The 20,297-nt window shown below is 35.8% G+C and overlaps 1 protein-coding gene across 4 annotated transcripts in view; it reads left to right on the top strand.

Moving 5' to 3' along the window:
• Positions 1–20,297, top strand: part of NBEA (neurobeachin) — a 774,301-nt gene that overhangs the window by 715,237 nt on the left and 38,767 nt on the right. For all 4 annotated transcript variants that reach the window (XM_030922219.1, XM_030922217.1, XM_030922221.1 and 1 more), the window contains exon 49: positions 7,082–7,249. In XM_030922219.1, coding sequence (XP_030778079.1) covers positions 7,082–7,249 — 168 coding nt within the window. The remainder of the gene's footprint in view (positions 1–7,081; positions 7,250–20,297) is intronic.

Here is a 20,297-nt window from a genome sequence, read left to right as displayed (position 1 = left end):
GTTCTGAAATTGAGGCAATAATTAATAGCCTACCAACCAAAAAAAGTCCAGGACCAGACGGATTCACAGCCAAATTCTACCAGAGGTACAAGAAAGAGCTGGTACCATTCCTTCTGAAACTATTCCAATCAACAGAAAAAGATGGAATCCTCCCTAACTCGTTTTATAAGGCCAGCATCATCCTGATACCAAAGCCTGGCAGAGACACAACAAAAAAGAGAATTTTAGACCAATATCTCTGATGAACATCAATGCAAAAATTCTCAATAAAATACTGGCAAACTGAATCCAGCAGCACATCAAAAAGCTTATCCACCATGATCAAGTGGGCTTCATCCCTGGGATGCAAGGCTGGTTCAACATACGCAAATCAATAAATGTATTCCAGCATATAAACGGAACCAAAGACAAAAACCACATGATTATCACAATAGATGCAGAAAAGGCCTTTGACAAAATTCAACAGCCCTTAATGCTAAAAACTCTCAATAAATTAGGTATTGATGGGATGTATCTCAAAATAATGACAGACCCACAGCCAATATCATACTGAATGGGTAAAAACTGGAAGCATTCCCTATGAAAACTGGCACAAGACAGAGATGCCCTCTCTCACCACTCCTATTCAACATAGTGTTGGAAGTTCTTGCCAGGGCAATCAGGCAGGAGAAATAAATAAAGGTATTCAATTAGGAAAAGAGAAAGTCAAATTGTCCCTGTTTGCAGATGACATGATTGTATAGTTAGAAAACCCCATCATCTCAGCCAAAAGTCTCCTTAAGCTGATAAGCAACTTCAGCAAAGTCTCAGCATACAAAATCAATGTGCAAAAATCACAAGCATTCTTATACACCAGTAACAGACAAATGGAGAGCCAAATCACTCCCATTCACAATTGCTTCAAAGAGAATAAAATACCTAGGAATCCAACCTACAAGGGATGTGAAGGACCTCTTCAAGGAGAACTACAAACCACTGCTCAGTGAAATGAAAGAGGACACAAACAAATGGAAGAACATTCCATGCTCGTGGATAGGAAGAATCAATATCGTGAAAATGGCCATAGTGCCCAAGGTAATTTATAGATTCAATGCCATCCCCATCAAGCTACCAAAGACTTTCTTCACAGAATTGGAAAAAACTACTTTAAAGTTCATGTGGAACCAAAAAAGAGCCTGCATTGTCAAGACAGTCCTAAGTCAAAAGAACAAAACTGGAGGCATCACGCTACCTGACTTCAAACTATACTACAAGTCTACAGTAACCAAAACAGCATGGTACTGGTACCAAATCAGAGAGATAGACCAATGGAACAGAATAGAGCCCTCAGAAATAATACCACACGTCTACAACCATCTGATCTTTGACAAATCTGACAACAACAAGAAATGGGGAAAGGATTCCCTATTTAATAAATGATGTTGGGAAAACTGGCTAGCCATATGTAGAAAGCTGAATCTGGATCCCTTCTTTACATCTTATACTAAAATTAATTCAAGATGGATTAAAGACTTAAACGTTAGGCCTAAAACCATAAAAACCCTAGAAGAAAACCTAGGCAATACCATTCAGGCCATGGGCATGGGCAAGGACTTCATGACTAAAACACCAAAAGCAATGACAACAAAAGCCAAAATTGACAAATGGGATCTAATTAAATTAAAGAGCTCCTGCACAGCAAAAGAAACTACTATCAGAGTGAACAGACAACCTACAAAATGGGAGAAAATTTTTGCAATCTACTCATCTGACAAATCTACAAAGAACTCAAACAAATTTACAAGAAAAAAACCCCATCAAAAAGTGGGCAAAGGATATGAACAGACACTTCTCAAAAGAAGACATTTATGCAGCCAACAGACACATGAAAAAAATGCTCATCACCACTGGACATCAGAGAAATGCAAATCAAAATCACAGTGACATACCATCTCACACCAGTTAGAATGGCGATCATTAAAAAGTCAGGAAACAACATGTGCTGGAGAGGATGCGGAGAAATAGGAACTCTTTTACACTGTTAGTGGGACTGTAAACTAGTTCAACCATTGTGGAAGGCAATGTGGCGATTCCTCAAGGATCTAGAACTAGAAATACCATTTGACCCAGCCATGCCATTACTGGGTATATATCCAAAGGATTATAAATCATGCTGCTGTATAGACACATGCACACGTATATTTATTGTGGCACTATTCACAACAGCAAAGACTTGGAACCAACCCAAATGTCCATCAGTGATAGACTGGATTAAGAAAATGTGACACATATACACCATGGAATACTATGCAACCATAAAAAAGAATGAGTTCATGTCCTTTGTAGGGACGTGGATGAAGCTGGAAACCATCATTCTCAACAAACTATCACAAGGACAAAAAAACACCACATGTTCTCACTTATAGGTGGGAATTGAACAATGAGAACACTTGGACACAGGAAGGGGAATATCACACACCGGGGCCTGTCATGGAGTTGGGGGAGGGGGGAGGGATAGCATTGGGAGATATACCTAATGTAAATGACGAGTGTAAATGACGAGTTAATGGGTGCAGCACACAACATGGTGCATGTATACACATGTAACAAACCTGCTTGTTGTGCACATGTACCCTAGAACTTAAAGTATAATAAAAACAAAAAAAAAGCAAAAAAAGACTATTATGAGCATCTATGAGCTAATAAATTTTAAAACTGAGATGAAATGGATGAATACTGAGAAAAATATTTAAAATGTCAAAATTGAGACTTCCAAGGCTTACGGAAACGTAAATGGTAAAATCTTCCCATCCCAACCCCCCCAAAATTCAAGGCCCAAATTACATTACACGTAAATTCTACCAAATTTTCAACAGATAATGAATTCATTTTCTTATACCAATTGTTTCAGGAAACATGGAAAGCTATCCAGCTAGTTTTATGAGGCAAATGGGATCTCAATTCCAAAAATAGTGAAGGGGAGGAAAAAGAAATAAGGCTTATTTCATGTACAGCTGTAAATATAAAAATTCTAAATGAACTATTATCAATGTTACTAAATGTGTGTGTATATGCCTGTGTATGTGTATATGTCTGTGTGTGTGTGTGTGTGTGTGTGTGTATGTGTGTTGCATCAGAACTAAGTAGAGTTTAACCCTTAAGATCAGGAAAAAGACAGGGATTTTCCACATCACCACTGCTGTTTTACATAGTTCTTAAGGCTAAGAACAATTCTATAAGAAAAAAAAAGTTATAGGTATAACTACTAAGAGTTGCTACAAACACAATCAACTTCTAGAAGCCAGTATCATTGTTCTACATCATTAATAACCAAGTATTAAGTATAGTTTTAAAATGTTACAGTTGCATCAAAATTTATGAAGTATCTGGGAATAAACTTAACCAAGAACACTAAGATAAAACTTTTATGGACAAAATTTTAATTTTTAACTCTAAAGAAGGACATAGAAAATGATCTGTATAAATCAAGATATTTGGGGAGCTTGGATAGTAAAACCTAATATCAGTGTTCACAAATTAATTGATAAATTCACTGGCATTCCAATCAAATTCTTTTGCTATATCTATACACTTAATGTAAAAGTTATGAAGAAGAATAAATGTTCCTGAATAGCCTAGTTAATCCTGAAAAAAAGAATAAATTCTACCACATGTTGAAATACGTAAGAAATAAGATAATTAAGATAAATTGAGATAATAATAGAAATTAAAAATATAGAAAGCTGGACACACACATATGTTGACATGATAAATACATAGAAGAGAGAACAAAAGAATATAAAGATAAGGTAATAATAGAAATGAAAAATATAGAAAGCTGGGGACACATATCTAGACATGATAGATACATAGAAGAGAGAGCAAAAGAAAAAGGAGGAAGGAGGCTGGACTTCTATGTAGATTATGATATTATCTGTAAATAATGACTGTTTTATATCTTCATTTCAAATATATATTCACACAGTAAAGATAACACCATACATCTCTGAGAAAAGGAATTTTTGTTTAATAGACGGTATTGGAAAAACTGACTCACTGTATAAACAAAAATAATACTGGACCCATATCTAATATCATATATGAATGAAAGTAGATCTAGATTAATTAAAGATCAAAATATAAAAAGTAAAACCATAAATATAAAGCTAATTGATAAAAATATAGTTATCTCTGTAATTCAAGACAAAACCCCAAAGCATAAACATTTTTAAAACATGATTTGATGATCTCAAAATTAAGAAAATGTATGTAACAAAGAACATGGATAAAGTTAATAGATACATGACATTTGGGAGAATGCATTTGCAGTGTTTCAAACCAACAAGGAACTCTTACCTAAAATATGTAAATCAGACTAGGTGCAGTTGCTCACATCTGTAATGCCAGCACTTTGGGAGGCCGAGGCAGGCAGATCAGATGAGCTCAGGAGTTTGAGACCAGCCTGGGCAACATGGCAAAACCCTGTCCCTGCAATACAAAAGTACAAAATACTAAAATACGAAAATTAGCCAGGCATGATGGCACATGCTTGCAGTCCCAGCTACTCAGGAGGCTGAGGTGGAAGGATCACTTGAGCCCAGGAGGCGGAGGTTGCAGTGAGCTGAGATCGCACCACTGCACTCCACCCTGGGCCATAGAGTGAGATCCTGTCTAAAAATTAATAATAAAATTAAATATATAAATCAACAATATAAAGACAAGAACCTCCATTTTTTAAATGGGTAAAGGATATGAACAGGAAATTTACAGAAGAGGAAACCCAAAAGACCAGCAAGCATATTAAAAAGCTATCAAATCTGTTAGTAATTTGAGAAATACAAATTAAAACAATGAGATATTATTTTGTATCCCTTATACTGGCCAAAATTAGAAACCTGGATAATACTAAGAGTTGATGGAGATAAGGTGTATAGAAACTGTCATGCACTGCTAGAGAGTGGGCATTGATGACTCACATTAAGTATGCACTCCCAGTTCTACTCCAGATTATAAATCCCAAAGAAATTCTCACAAAGATCCAAAAGGGGCATTTATCACAGGCATGTGTCATGGGGATTAGAGGCAGCCTGGTGTTTGTTACCAGGGGAGTTTTGTGCAGCCATGAGAAGCAATGGGCTAGTCACACAGTGACACAGGTAGATTTTTAAAATAATACTAAGTGAGAAACGTAAGGAACAAAATGAAAATTTTGACCCTATATATTTTTATAGTTCAAAAGTATATCCACAAAAGAATGAGTGATATTTTATAAGGGCACATGCGAATAAAAGGAGAAACATTAAATACATTACAGTTATTGCCTAAGGTAGTGGAAGGAAATGAAAATAGGAGATGGAGATAAAAGAGAAAAAATATATTTTAAAAGCTCAAATTATTGAAAAGTCATCATTCCCACTACCACTCATGATTCCATTAGGTATTTTATTCAATAATGGCTTTACTCTAATAGAGATAATAGTAAATTTCATCAAACCTTTCTTTAGTGGTATCTATAAGATATATTTGTAATGAATGCTGCTTAGCTGATCATGTTGGTAAAATCTTCTTTTAAATTGTATATCTGATTCCATAACTAATTTGAATTCCTGTGAATAGGTTTGAGCAATAGTTACTCAATAATGAACTTCTATTTACTCATTTTTAAATCCCTTCATTTATTGCATCAGACACTGAAAATGTTACTAAATACTTTGACCTTTTTCTTAATTGAATAGTTATAGAGAATCGACAAAATCATTTATACAAATTGACCAAACTAATATAGACATAATACAGAATTTTAACCATCTCTTCTTTTGGACTTTGTCTCATTTCCTATGTTCTACTCTGAACTGTTATTTCAAGATGGATGAGATAGACAGTATAGAAATTCTGTTTAGCTTTAGTACGGAAACTGCTCTTTCACAAAATGTCATTGTTTACATTGCTGAATGAGAAACATCCACACTAATTGGTGTAGATGAAATACAAAAAATGTTGAAAGGAGTAAATCAGGAAAGGGATTGAAGGGAATAAACTACTAGTTAAATGCGATCACAGGAAAAGTTGAAAAGTATTATTTATAATATTTTATATGCTTAAAAAATGAAAAGCAGTTTTTGACAATCTAAGAAATCATTTATTCATTAAGTGAATTCCAAATTGGTTTCAACACCATGGAAATCACAGAGAATGACTTTGTTCACATATTTAGTGACAGCCATAATTTAGAAATTGTCTTATATGGCTATGCATAGCTGAAATTTACGAAGCTAGATGTCCAGCTCTTTTTCATGTTGAAATCAGTGTCCTCTTTAAATCAACAGGAAGTTGATGATAAATGACTGCAGTAAGTGAGAGGCGTAGTGAGCCATGCACCATCACTGCTTATTTCACAGACCTGAGCAAGACTCCCTACCTACCTGTCAAGATACCTCTAGGAGGCTTCTGATGGCTTCTTAGGAAATAAAAAGGCCTTTTTTTTTTTTTTTTTTTTCTGTTTATGGAAACTTAGTATGGCCCTTGATTCTCAGTAGTTTATATTTCTTTCCCATTAGTTAGCAAACATCCAAAATTGCCCAATGATTCCCAAACTGTATAATAGCTGAGTTAATTCATAGCAGAAGAAAGACATTCCCTTCTAGTCATCTCAGAGGTAAGCTGGAGGACTTCAGGCAAGAAAATAAATGTATATCAGAGTTTCTCATAAAACTGCTTCTTTTCAAACTAATATTTAAAAATGAGAAATGAAATTGTTGTAACATGGTATTAAAAAAGGTATTTTAAAATATTTTTCTTCTAAACATGAGTGTATTTTTATAAGAAATTTATTTGTATTAAATCATATTGTGTACCTAATGGAGCGAAGAGAAAGTGTAGCATTTTAGAAAGAGAAAATTTTCATTTAGGTCTCTGTAAAATACTGCTGAGGTAGTGTTTTTCCATTTCTAGGAACTGAAGATCTGATACATATAAATCAAGTATAGAAATGTAAAGAGCATATTCTCCTTTTTATATATAATATTTCAAAGTTAAAAAAAGAAAGGATATGAAGGTCTACTAAGTTTTGATGGTCTCTCATTTCTTCCTTGACTCATTTCAGGCCCTAGAAAGTGAATTTGTTTCTTGCCAACTTCATCAGTGGATCGACCTTATATTTGGCTATAAGCAGCGAGGACCAGAAGCAGTTCGTGCTCTGAATGTTTTTCACTACTTGACTTATGAAGGCTCTGTGAACCTGGATAGTATCACTGATCCTGTGCTCAGGGAGGTAGGTGTTAAGTCCTATATTATTCCAAAAATTTCTGTCATCTCTCAAACACAAATTTGACATTCCATCTCTTTCTGTATAATTTTTTTTTCAACGTAACTTTTTACAAAACATAGATTTCAGGTTCTTGATGTATGTGGAAAAATTGAAAAAAGGCCCAAAACAAGTAATGAGACCAGTATGTGGTTCCTTTTGAACTTGCAGACACTTTTAATATACTTCTATATCTATATTTTATTTTTCTTCAAAATTTACATTAAAATATGTAATGCTTTATGTGTGTTAGTAATAAATGAAACCTAGCTGAATATTTAAATAGGAATATTTCACATTAAAATAATCTGCTATTCTTAAAAATAAAAGCACAAGTGCTGGGATTTCAGTGGCTCTTGCCTGTAATCCCAGCACTTTGGGAGGCCAAGGTGGGCAGATGACTTGAGCCCAGGAGTTCGAGACCAGGCTGGCCAATATGCTGAAACCCCATCTCTACAAAAAATACAAAAATTAGCAGGGTGTGGTGGCGCAGGCCTGTGGTCCCAGCTACTCCAGGGCCTGAGGTGGGAGAATCGCTTGAACACAGGAGGCAGAGGTTGCCATGAGCCAAGATTGCACCACTGCACTCCAGCCTGGGTGACAGAGTGAGACCCTGCCTCAAAAACATAATAAATAAATAAAAGCAATATTTCTACCTTTTAGACAGAATACTCAAAAAATACATGAATGAAATAGATGCGGTTATGCTATTTTATTCCTATGTGTTCTCAATCTGAAATGTTTATAGCTAACAGTTGGGAATTATGTGCTGTAGTATGTGTATAGTATTTTTAGTGAAAATATTCATATAAAATATTGCTTAAATCACTTCTACATTGCACAAAATTTTAGATAAGTGGAAAGAGTGAAGATGCAACAGCTGCTACGTAAGTGTTGCTTCAAGGAAGTGATATCCCAGTCTTCCATTCTACCAGATATCTGCCATCTGTCGTATGCAAAGCAAGTAATCATTTCTGCATCTCCAGCCAGTGGAATGCTTTTCTTATTTTTTATTTTAGAGGTGGAAAACTTGTAGATTGGAGCAATGAAGCTCTACAGAAAAATTTGCATTCATAAGTTTATTTCTTATATACCTCTATAAAATTAAAATGACTCTATTTGCATGGTTCAAACAGAGAAGAGGAAAAGGAAAGGAAGAGCTTCATAATCATTGATCCTTGGACCCTTAGGGCAAAATATTCTGAGAACACGTTGCAAGCATATTATTAGGGGCAATATTGTACCATATTGTGTGCACAAGAAGATAAAATTATTGCCTGAAGCCAAGAGAAAAACATAGAGACAGAATGAATGAATGAATGAATGAATGAGAGAGAAGGCAGGTATTATGAAATAAGGAATTTTCTCTGCAAATCATTACACTCACCCAACTGAGTATCCCCAGTGGTGTGTAAATTGTAATCAGATTATTTGGTAGGAGAAATTCTGAGCTTAATTATTCTCTTAACTATATACCCTTGCTTATCACATGCCTGTTTTATTAAATACTTTATAAACTAAATTATTCTAAGGCTGATACCTTTTAGAATCAGGAAAAAAAATAATTGTAATAGTTCATCTTTATATTCCAAGATCAACTCTAAATTGTCTTTTGACTTCTAAATGTCATAGACATTTCTGCTTTTGGATATTTTGTTATACATTTTTACCCATTATAATAAAGTTCTGTTCTTATAAAGAAAGTTAAAAGTTAATCCTATTGGGCAAAACAAATTAAATACGTTAAATACAAAATAAAATAAATTAATACATTAAATACAAAATAAAATACATTAAGCATCTTATACGTGATGAAAGTGCAAGGCAGCATTAAAACTGACAGCAAAATAGCAGGCTTTTCCAATTTAAATGAGGGTTTAAAAATAGATAACTGAAAGAATTTGAAAATGGAATTAAAACGGAAACTTTCTTTACATGGATACAGTGTTCATTATTTGAATCTTATCAAAATACCTGTTTCTACAAAATAACACGTCATTGCTTTGGACAGTGAAAAAATTGTGTATAAGGCTTTGTTAATGTAGAACTTCTTAATGAAACATTACATAGAAATGTAAACATTAAAAATTGTTTTCTGTTGAATGGGAATGGTTCAAGCATATGTTGGCATATTATATAGATGGTCTGAACAATATCTTGTATTACAGCTTTATGACCTTCTAGTGATGCAGACTGTCTACTGCTAGGGTGCCTTAGCTCAGGACTCTGGCTCCTTTCAGCATGCTCATTTGAAGCACATAATTGCCAGACACTCAGGTTTCATTAGAGAGACCCAGAGTCATACTGTGAAATATATGTTCTTTCTCCCCAAACCCCTTGCCCACTTCCTCAACCCTATAATTCTGTGTCAGTTCTTAGAACACTACATGTGAAGGAGCGCATACCTGGAATACTCTTACCTCCCTTCACCCACCCCCCAGAGGCCTGAGCAAACATCAGCAGAGAGGTTTACCATGGACCTGTGTGGACTCAAGGTTGCTTAGGAAGAGCCTCTGTCTCCTTGTGACCACTAGGGGGCCATTTAGTACAGTGTAGACATAACAGATTAAATGATTTCAAGGAATGCTAGTTAATTTCCCCTCTCCCACTTCCCACCATTCACCCCTCTAATATATTCCCATTGCTGTTAATGCCAATTAGCCAAGTAGAAGCTAACAGATTCCCACAAAGACAGTTCTGCAGTAACATTTAAGAATGTGAGGAATAGTGTCCTCCAAAGGACAAGAGCCCACCTGAATCCTGTGAGCTGGGTAAATGAGGCCAAGTCATTCAATTTCACTTTACCTCAGTTGCTGTCTCTGTAAATACATCTATTGTTATAAGAAAGAACCCAGATAAAATGGAGTGAAGTACAGCATATTCATTATTTAGTGGTCATTATGCACCCTTACCTATATGCAACCCCTGTGAGTAGACCATGTGGGAGGCCCAATACCTTTTTTTAAAACATTCTTGTGGAATTCCTGGAGGTCTTGTATTGCTGTGTTGTGACTTGAGAGAGTGGATTCTCACCTAAGTGGCTGGACACAGACTCTTGGAAAAAGCAGAGATTTTAAGGATATTAATCCTTTTATTGAGCTCAATACATTTATTTTATTTGATAATGTTTAGCTTAGTATTTTTAAAATATAAAGGTTATACATTTCATATAGATAAAACCAAAGGAAGGCTAATTATGGTTACACTAAACCCCAACTAGCCTAAGATGGATTTTTTCATGCTTAAACACTAATTTAAAAAGAAAAATATTTAATATATGAATATCTATATATGTCTCCTTTGTTAAAAAAAAAAAAAAAATTCTACTACCTGCCTATAAGTTTGAGTTTTGAAGTTAGTGTTAAAGTTTGAGAAATGGCTTAAGGTTATGGATTCATTCTTCCTTGACAGGTGAAATCATGAAGCAGCACTAACCACAGCAATTATGGCATTAAAATGTCAAGAAATTAGAGATCAGAATAACAGATAATTTTCTTCTCTATGTCAGATTGAAAATTGACATTCTTTGACAGTTTAGGAACTCTGGCTGAGAAAATTATGACAGCTTAACTTATTTTATACTTGTAAAGCAGTAATTGATAATAAACTTTATCATGACAGCCTCTGGGCAGAAACATGACAGAACAGTTCTGGTACAAAGCTCTTCTTAAGATGTAAACACTAGATCTGTTGGATAGTAGATATTATTTAAATTGTCTGAAGTCTTGGCTTACATCATAATCTTCTATGCACTTTTTTCATAGATGAGCTGTACTATTTGAGCAGTGTTTTCCAAGCATTATAAAGAATATTTTTTCTTATCCATTTTTATATATTAATAAAAACTATAGGATTTGATTTATATTTTTACTTACTAAATGATGACCAAGAAACTTCATCCTATGACCTGCTTAGGAAAGAGAATATTCTAGTTGGTAATCATTTAGTCCCATGGTTTTTTAACACCTTGATGCTCAAATGTGACCCATAACCTAGCAGAATCAGCATCACCTGGGAACTTGCTAGACCTTCAGCCTCTCAGGCTTACCCAGCCTACTAAATACGGTTAATGAGATCCCCGGGCAACTTATTTGAGACATTAACCTTTAAGCAGCACTGCTCATGAGCTGAGATCGCGCCACTGCACTTCAGCCTGGGTGACAGAGCAAGACTCTATCTCAAGAAAAGAAAACAAGAAGCAGTGCTCTACTAAAGGTGTATTAGAATCATTTGGAAAGCTTTTTTTTTTTTTTCTTTTTCTGCAAAAGTACAGAGAATGGTATAATGAACCTCCATGAACCTATCACCCAATTTCAAAAATTTAAAACTATTTCATCAAAACCTCACCACTCCCCCTGTACTTTTTTTTTTTTTTTTTCCCAGAGACGGAGCCTCGCTCTGTCACCCAGGCTAAAGTGTAGCAGCGCAATCTTGGCTTACTGCAACCTCCACCTCCCAGGTTCAAGAAATTCTCCCACCTCAGCCTCCCAAGTAGCTGAGATTACAGGCACCCACAACCACACCTGGTTAATTTTTGTATTTTTGGTGGAGACAGCATTTCACCATGTTGGCCAGGATGGTCTTGAACTCCTGACCTCAGGTAATCCACCTGCCTCAGTCTACCAAAGTGCTGGGATTACAGGCATGAGCCACTGTGCACAGCCCCCCTGTACTACTTTTAAATACACATGCCATACCCATCTAATTCCCCATCCACTCTATCCTCCCTATCCCATGGGCATCTCAGAATATCCAGGGAAAGGCTTCAAGCAAGTCTTATTTGGAAAAAAAAAAAATTATCTGGGAATTTCACACACATTCCCAATTAAAAACCATTAATCTAGCCTAACAGTCTTATTAAATAATGTTTTCAGCTGGGTGCGATGACTCACGCCTGTAATCCCCACACTTTGGGCCAAGGCCAAGGTAGGTGGATCACAAGGTCAGGAGTTCAAGACCAGCCTGACCAATATGGTGAAACCCATCTCTACTAAAAATACAAAAATTATCCGGGCATGGTGGCCTGTGCCTGTAATCCCAGATACTCAGGAGGCTGAGGCAGGAGAATCACTTGAAACTGAGAGGTAGAGGTTGCAGTGAGCTGAGATCACGCCACTGCCCTGCATTCCAGCCTGGGTGACAGAACGAGACTCCGTCTCAAATAAATAAAATGATATTTTTCAAGACACCTAGCTATGTGACATCAGAGTCAGGACCTAGCTCAGGTATCCTGGTTCTTGAGTCAAGGCTTCTTTAACCGCATTATTTTCTAGCAATTGAAAAATAACAAAACATATAGTTAATTTTATTCATTTTAGGATAATATTCTTCTTGCTTCAAAGTGATTCTTAAAATTGTAAGTTAAGGTATTTCGCTTTTTCAGACTGTAAAGGTTTTTCTGTATTTGATTTATGTTTTTGAATTTGTTACAACTTTCAACTCAGTAAAACTTTCAGTAATCATATGGGGAAAATTAAAATGATTTTAAGAAAACTTATCCCTTTTGTTGATCATTTGATCTCATCACTTCTCAGAAAAATATAATTTTATTAGTCTTTGAGGCTTCCAAAGGTACTATGGGGTCATGTTGTAGTTAGTAATTGATTAGTAGTTACTATTAACTGAAGACCACAAAATTTTTTACTGTACTTTTATAAAATAAGTGAAAAATACTTTATTCTAAAATTGCTTTAATAAATTATTACACTTATGATTATAGACAAAATCATTCAAACCTGTCTGCCTCAGAGTATGATTATATTGTATGCCATAGGAAACAAAAATGGATAGAAAGATGGGAATGAGGTTATAAGTTGTGTCACAGCTCAACCATTAGTATTTGAGTGACATTAAAGTCAGTCACTTAAATTTTATGTACCTGTATTTTCTCACCTAAAAAAAAGTGATGACAGAGATGACACCTAATTCATAGGAGAAAAAAATACTTTAAACTGTAAAGCACTACACAGGCATTATTACCTAAAGGCATAATTAAATGAAGTATCTTAGAAGAACTTTTGTTTTAATAATTTCTTTATATATGACACCAAAACTATCAATTTAATGAAAAAAGGATGTTAGCAAAAGAGAAAATAAGTTACTTTGTTTTTAATATTATTTAGTAAAAACAAGCAATTGTGGTTTTAAAATTTATTTTCCATACTGTCTCCAAAATTTTATAAAGATGGCCTAATTGCAGCCCACTTACTGCCTGTAACATTCTTTCTTGATCTAAATTAGTATTAGCATTTATATCCTTTATTATCCTTTATATTTTTAAAAGTTTTACATTAGGCCAGCCGCTGTGGCTCATGCCTGTAATCCCAGCACTTGGGGAGGTCGAGGTGGGCAGATCATGAGGTCAGGAGATTGAGACCATCCTGGCTAACACGGTGAAACCCCAGCTCTACTAAAAATACGAAATATTAGCTGGGCGTGGTGGCTGGCACCTGTAGTCCCAGCTACTGGGGAGGCTGAGGCAGAAGAATGGTGTGAACGCGGGAGGCGCAGCTTGTAGTGAGCCACTGCACTCCAGTCTGGACGACAGTGTGAGACTCCATCTAAAAAAAAAGTTTTACTTTAGTGTCATTAGTTTTCTGTTCATATTATCACATGAATTAGCATCACTATTACTGGCATTAAAGTTGTACTGGTTCAGCAAGAGAAAAAAATGGAGTCAATATTTCAACAGAAGCTGTAAGCATATACCAGGCAAGTTATTAACAAGATACTAAGTTCTGAGCTTGTCATAATACTTGTCATCATTCTATAGTTGACATTGCCAAACTGAAAATTATTTAAATGGCTTCTTTTTAACGGTGAGAGGTATGCACATAAGCCTATCATAAAGGGCTGTTTTGCTGGCAGCTATTAGAACAGATGAGCCATTGCAATATTTATTTACAGATATACACATTTTTTTGCTGGAAATATATAAATATTAAGTAGCTTGTAATATTACCAGCAGTCGTAAAAATGTGGCATTTTTAGTCTAATTTTCTGTTAATATTTCTTGGTTTTCTTAGCTTGTAGTTTCTTTCTCTATCTTTTTCTCAATCTGACAGGGATAACACCACCTTCCTTTGGATTTGCTATGGTGAAAATATGCCCATAGGAAGTAGGCTAGATTACTTCAGTTTTTACTTTATTTTCTTGCTGAAATATTCCTTACTACTACAGAGAATTGACATGATAAGGCTGTCAAGAACCAGAAGACAGATGTGTCTTTAACCAAAACAGCTGAAATGCTGGCTTTTCTGAGAAGATGAATTCATAAAATGTGTAAGAAAAGAAATTAACACACTTTTTCATCCTGACGATGTAAATGAAGGATAATTTAAAGGCCCATGATGACAACATTGAGGACCTGTACAATCATTGCCTTCTTCAATTCTTTCTATTATTCTTTATTCTTTCATTGAATCCTTTATCACTCAGCCTTTCGTGCCCCCATTTCTGACTCTCTTTGATATGACAAGGAGTATCAACGCTGCTTGCCTGATCTGCGCGAATGAGTTGTAGCACGAGGTCATCCGTTTACAAACGCCGTGATGCCTAATTGTCTTCCTGTGGGGGATGTCCAGGGTTCTTTTCCTGGGCAGTTATTCTGAGAAGTGATTGCAACAAATGATCACAGAGTGGTTGATAAAGATTTCTTAAAACCATCTTAATTTCCCCCTGTAATTACTGGATGTTTTACTGGGATGAAAATTTTAACAGATTCAAAAGCCAAATTCAAATAGAAAGAAAACCCCTACATTTTAATTATTGGAGTGAAAATACATAGTTGGTGTTCTTTAAAGCTAAAGGATCATTTTGGGAACACGAAAAATACCATGATTCCTAAAACTAATAAGGATATATTTTCAAATATATTTGTTATGTGTTTCTCACTGCAAAGATTTGCATTGAGAGCCATAAGGCTTGCATTGCAAAGGTTTGATGAATAAGGTTTTAATATAGAAAGTGGTATCAAGGAAATTAATGATACACATTTAATTTTGATTAGTGAATAAATCTTTAATTTAGGTCTATCTTACCTTCTCATAATTACTGCAGTCCTTCACTAGGCTATGGTCATCAATCGTCCACTAGAAAAGCATAAATAATGCAGCTAGTCAAAGTTGGATGTATGTCATTTATGTGGCTTGTGCTTCTTTCTCTGCTTTGTGTTATTTTTATTGTGTGGTGTTGGGAAGTGCTAATTATTGATTTTCAGAAATTAACAGCAAGTACTTTCGCAAGCATCTAAAGCCATATTTTACTCAAGGGAAGAAGGGTGAAAATTGCAGCCTGCTGTTTATAATAGAAATAGCTGGAAGGGATTTCCTCATCTTCTATTAACATAGATTTCACTTCTATTACACAGTTGTTACCTCAGCATAAATTAACAATTATTCAAAACATATTGCATGCTTCAATTTGTTGAAATAGATATTACTCAAAGTACTTAGGCATTTCAGTTAGATGTTTAGAACTCATGTTTAAACATTTTAAACATATTGATAATGAGCCTATTTAAAGCCATTTATAGTCTCAATGTAGTATATCTAAATTACTGTTGCCCATTTATGTCAAAATCAAGAAGAATATTTTGTTCTGCTGAATACATGCAATAATACTGTATTCTCACTTTAGTATACTAAAAGTATATGATTTCAATTTGGAATATTTATACCAGCACCTGGTAAACCTGTGTCTCAGTGTCATTCGACATACCAAACAAATCTATCTCAGCTTTTTAAAAAAATATTTTCTCATGATTAGACATTTCCAGTGAACTTATAAAGGCCCCCACTTCTCTCTCATTCCTGCTCCTACACCACCACCTCCTGCTCGACTTGTTTTCCTCCTCCTTCACCTCCTGAATCAGCCAGCATAGAGTTTAGTTTATATAAACTTATTCAACCAGGGAACATTTGGCAGGGATGTCATACTGATTCTTCTCACCTATGATAAAGGATTTGTGGGTTGAGTCCTCTGCTTAGGTACCATTTAATGATTAACCCCAAAGTGGGCAAAGAACCAGAAACATGGAAGAATCCTTAAGCAATCATCTGCTAAAATCTTTGCTTCCAGATAGGCCAATCCCTAAGTCATCTAGAAAAGAGTATTTCAGTTCTCTTCCTGAGTATCAACAAATGTTTATGTCAGTGAGACTCTACAGCCTTTCCTATACGCTTACAATATCTATCTCTGAAATATTTAAAATCCTCGATGAAAATGCCCCTTGCTTGGATATAATCATTTTTTTTTGGTCATTCCTACCCCAATATGTAGTAAAACATAACCAGCATTGCTCTCATTTGTTGTGCCTGAATAACAGACCTATTTGTATCAGTCAGGATCTCAGCACATTACTTTTCAAAGCGATAATGAAGACTCCAAAGAAGACATACACATGACCAACAAGTATATGCCAGGATCATTCATCATTAGGGAAGTGCAAATCAAAGCTACAGTGAAATACCACCTCACTCCCATTAGGTTAGCTACTACCAAAATAGAAAATAACAAGTGTTAGTGAGGATGTAGAGAAACCGGAAACTTTGTGCACTATTGGTAGGAATATAAAATGCTACCACTGGTATAGCTGCTAGGAAAAGTAATATGGCAATCCTTCAAAAATTAAAAATAGAATTCCCTATGACTCAGCAAATTCTACTTCTGGGTATATATCCAAAAGAATTGAGAGAAGGGTTTCAAAGAGACATTTGTATGCCTTTGTCCATAGGAGCATTTTTCACGTTAGTCAAAACTTGAGGCCAGGCACGGTGGCTCACACCTGTAATCCCAGCACTTTGGGAGGCCAAGGCAGGCAGATCACAAGGTCAGGGGTTTGAGACCAACTTGGCCAATATGGTGAAACCGTGTCTCTACTAAAAATACAAAAATTAGCTGGGCATGGTGGCGGGCACCTGTAGTCGCAGCTACTAGGGAGACTGAGGCAGGAGAATCACTTGAACCCGGGAGGCAGAGGTTGCAGTGAGCTGAGATTGCGCCACTGCACTCCAGCCTGGGTGACAGAGCGAGACTATCTCAAAAAAGAAAAAAAAAAAAAAAAAAAACAGTTGAAAGCAACCCAAGTGTCTGTGGATGGATGAATGGATAAACAAAATGTGGGGTGGTGTATGTGTGTGTAATGCATTACTAGTCAACCTTAAAAAGGAAGGAAATTCTGACACATGCTACAACATGGATGAACCTTGAGGACATTAATACTAAGTGAAAAAAGCCAGTCACAAAAAGACAAATCCCGATGTTCTATGAATTATCTTAACTAGTCAAAATCAGAGAGAAAGACAGTGGAATAGTGACTCCCAGGGACTAGAGGGAGTGGCAAGTTTTTGTTTAATAAATATAGCATTTTAGTTTTAGAAGATGAGTTCTGGAGACTGGTTACACAATTGTGTAAGTGTACTTAACACTACTGAACTGTATTCTTAAAAATGGTTAAGATGGTAAATTCTGTGTTATATATATTCTACCACAATTAACTTTTTTTTTTTAAAGGATAATGAAGAACGTTTAATAATGGTTCTGTTTACAAAGGTATAGACATGGTAAAGTGGATGAACAAGGGAAAGTGACAAGGAAAGAGAGCCATTCCCAGAATCTGGCAAGAAAAGTGCTTATCCAACAAGAGCTGTGGCCTTAGGTAGAGGAGTACTGGCCAGGCACTGCCAAAACGGGACTTGGCAGAGAGGGGCCATATAATCCTGTCTCCACTCCTGAGCTGTGTCATTGGCTGAACCCACCGGGAAGGTAGAGAGCAAGGGAGCACAGGTCTATGGAGGCACATCTTCCAGAGCCAAGGAAAGTGTCCAGCTCACCCGTCTGTTCCCCCTGGGTTGTTCCTCTCTCTAAGCTAAGAAGACTTATTTAAGGCTTCCAGACTTGGGCATTCACAATCAGCTACATTAACATGCACTCACTCTTCCTACCTGAGTTGACTTATACTTATTTTAAGTGGAAAAATTGAGTGAGCTTGTCATTGATGTCATTGACCTGATTTGGACAGAAAATATTCTGGATGGAGCATTTTCTTTCTGGAGGAAATGGTGCTTACTTTTTCACATTCATTTGTTAAGTCAATTATGTAGTATCACTATTATAATTCAACATGCCAGGGAGGAAGCAGGGATCAGCAAGAGGGTAAGTCACATCATTCTGCTTAGATTTACGCGAAAAGAAAGAAACCAAGAATTCAGGCAGGTAACTGGACAAATCAGAATCCCTCCCTCAAATATTGTCCAATAGCATCTACTAATTAAGGCAAATGTGGTCCCTTTTTACTCAGATTACCAAATATTTGCTTAAAATATTCTAGTAATTTTGCTGGGATAGGTTTAGCCTTAATGCAGTTGATGGTTAAAACAAAAGGAAAAATATTTATTCTTCTATTTTGTAGTTTCTATGAAAAACTAGAAGCAGTTGAATATAAAATAGCATTTTAATGTTTTATATAGGTTAATATTTATAAAGCAAGAAATAACAAAGTGCGGATATTATTGGCTTGATTTATTTTGCTCCTTTTTTTCCAGCATTAAAAAGTAATGCTTTATATGATCTTGTTTTATTACAACAATAAACCAGGAGCAAAAGCTTATCAGTTAAAATATAGTCTACCATTAAGTAACCTTCCCTTTTATCATTTCAGACTGAAAATTCCATTGTTTTTGTTTATTTTTTTCCTATGTGGCATTGGTAGAATTGCAGGTGAAACAGAAAGATGATATCAATCATGTGTATTTTTTTATTTTGTGTCAAACTTGTATTTTTTGGTTTAAAAAAGAGTACTTTTACATATTAAAATAAAAGCCTTGTAAGTAAGAGCTATACAGTGAGATAAACAAAATGCTAAGGAAACTTTGAAAATCTTTTTCTGTTTTCTCAAGCAACCACTTTTACTACTTTTTTCTTGAATTTTCTGAAAATTGTTAGTGAATTTACTGGTATTTGGATGTAGTTTGATATTTTGCATTGTGGGTAGCATATCCTATAGTACTTTATAAAATGCTGATTTTTCTGGAAAACAATTTAAAAGTTTATACAGACCAGGGAGATGGATGAATAGCTCATTTGAGAGCCTATGTTATTAGCTCCTTCGTGCTGTTTATCATGACTATGTAGACCTGATGGCATTTCATCCGAAAGATAATACTGAACTACATTTACCAAAACAACAACAACAACAACAAAACAGTTGTAATCGTTCTATGGAGAAAAATGTAAGTGGGTTAGATCTACCTGCAATGTGGAAAAGACAAGATTAACCAAACTTTACCTACCACACACCAGAGAAGGTATGGCTTCTGAATTCTGGCTTACTTGTTTGCCACTTTTAATTTTACCTTAGTAGGAAGTCTTTTATATTCATAAGCAAATGGCCGGGCGCGGTGGCTCAAGCCTGTAATCCCAGCACTTTGGGAGGCCGAGACGGGCGGATCACGAGGTCAGGAGATCAAGACCATCCTGGCTGACACGGTGAAACCTCGTCTCTACTAAAAAAAATACAAAAACTAGCCGGGCGAGGTGGCGGGCGCCTGTAGTCCCAGCTACTCGGGAGGCTGAGGCAGGAGAATGGCGTAAATCCGGGAGGCGGAGCTTGCAGTGAGCTGAGATCCGGCCACTGCACTCCAGCCCGGGCGACAGAGCGAGACTCCGCCTCAAAAAAAAATAATAATAATAAGCAAATGTACAACACGTGAGCACACAGTATATCGATTTCCTGTGCTGATGATTTAATTCCAGGTATGTATGTTTATTCATAGAGGAGGTAGAACTTTCTTGGAAGAAAAGCCAAAAAGGAAAGAAAACAATTAAGCAAGAAAAAACAGAGGTCAAAGGAATAAGGCATATGTCACATCATAGCTAACACACATGCCCCTTTGTGCCATACCCATGCATAGTGGCCCTGACCTATGAGGAAGAAGAAAGACTCAAGAGAACTTGTTAAGTAAGAAAAAAGGGGACTCCAATGAAGATGTCATAATTTTGTAACTTAGTAGGGGGT

The sequence above is a fragment of the Rhinopithecus roxellana genome, chromosome 18, assembly GCF_007565055.1.
Source record: "Rhinopithecus roxellana isolate Shanxi Qingling chromosome 18, ASM756505v1, whole genome shotgun sequence".
In the NCBI taxonomy this organism is placed as follows: Eukaryota; Metazoa; Chordata; class Mammalia; order Primates; family Cercopithecidae; genus Rhinopithecus; species Rhinopithecus roxellana.
The sequence above is the reverse complement of the archived record's forward strand: the minus strand, read 5'-3'. Positions and strand labels throughout refer to the sequence as shown.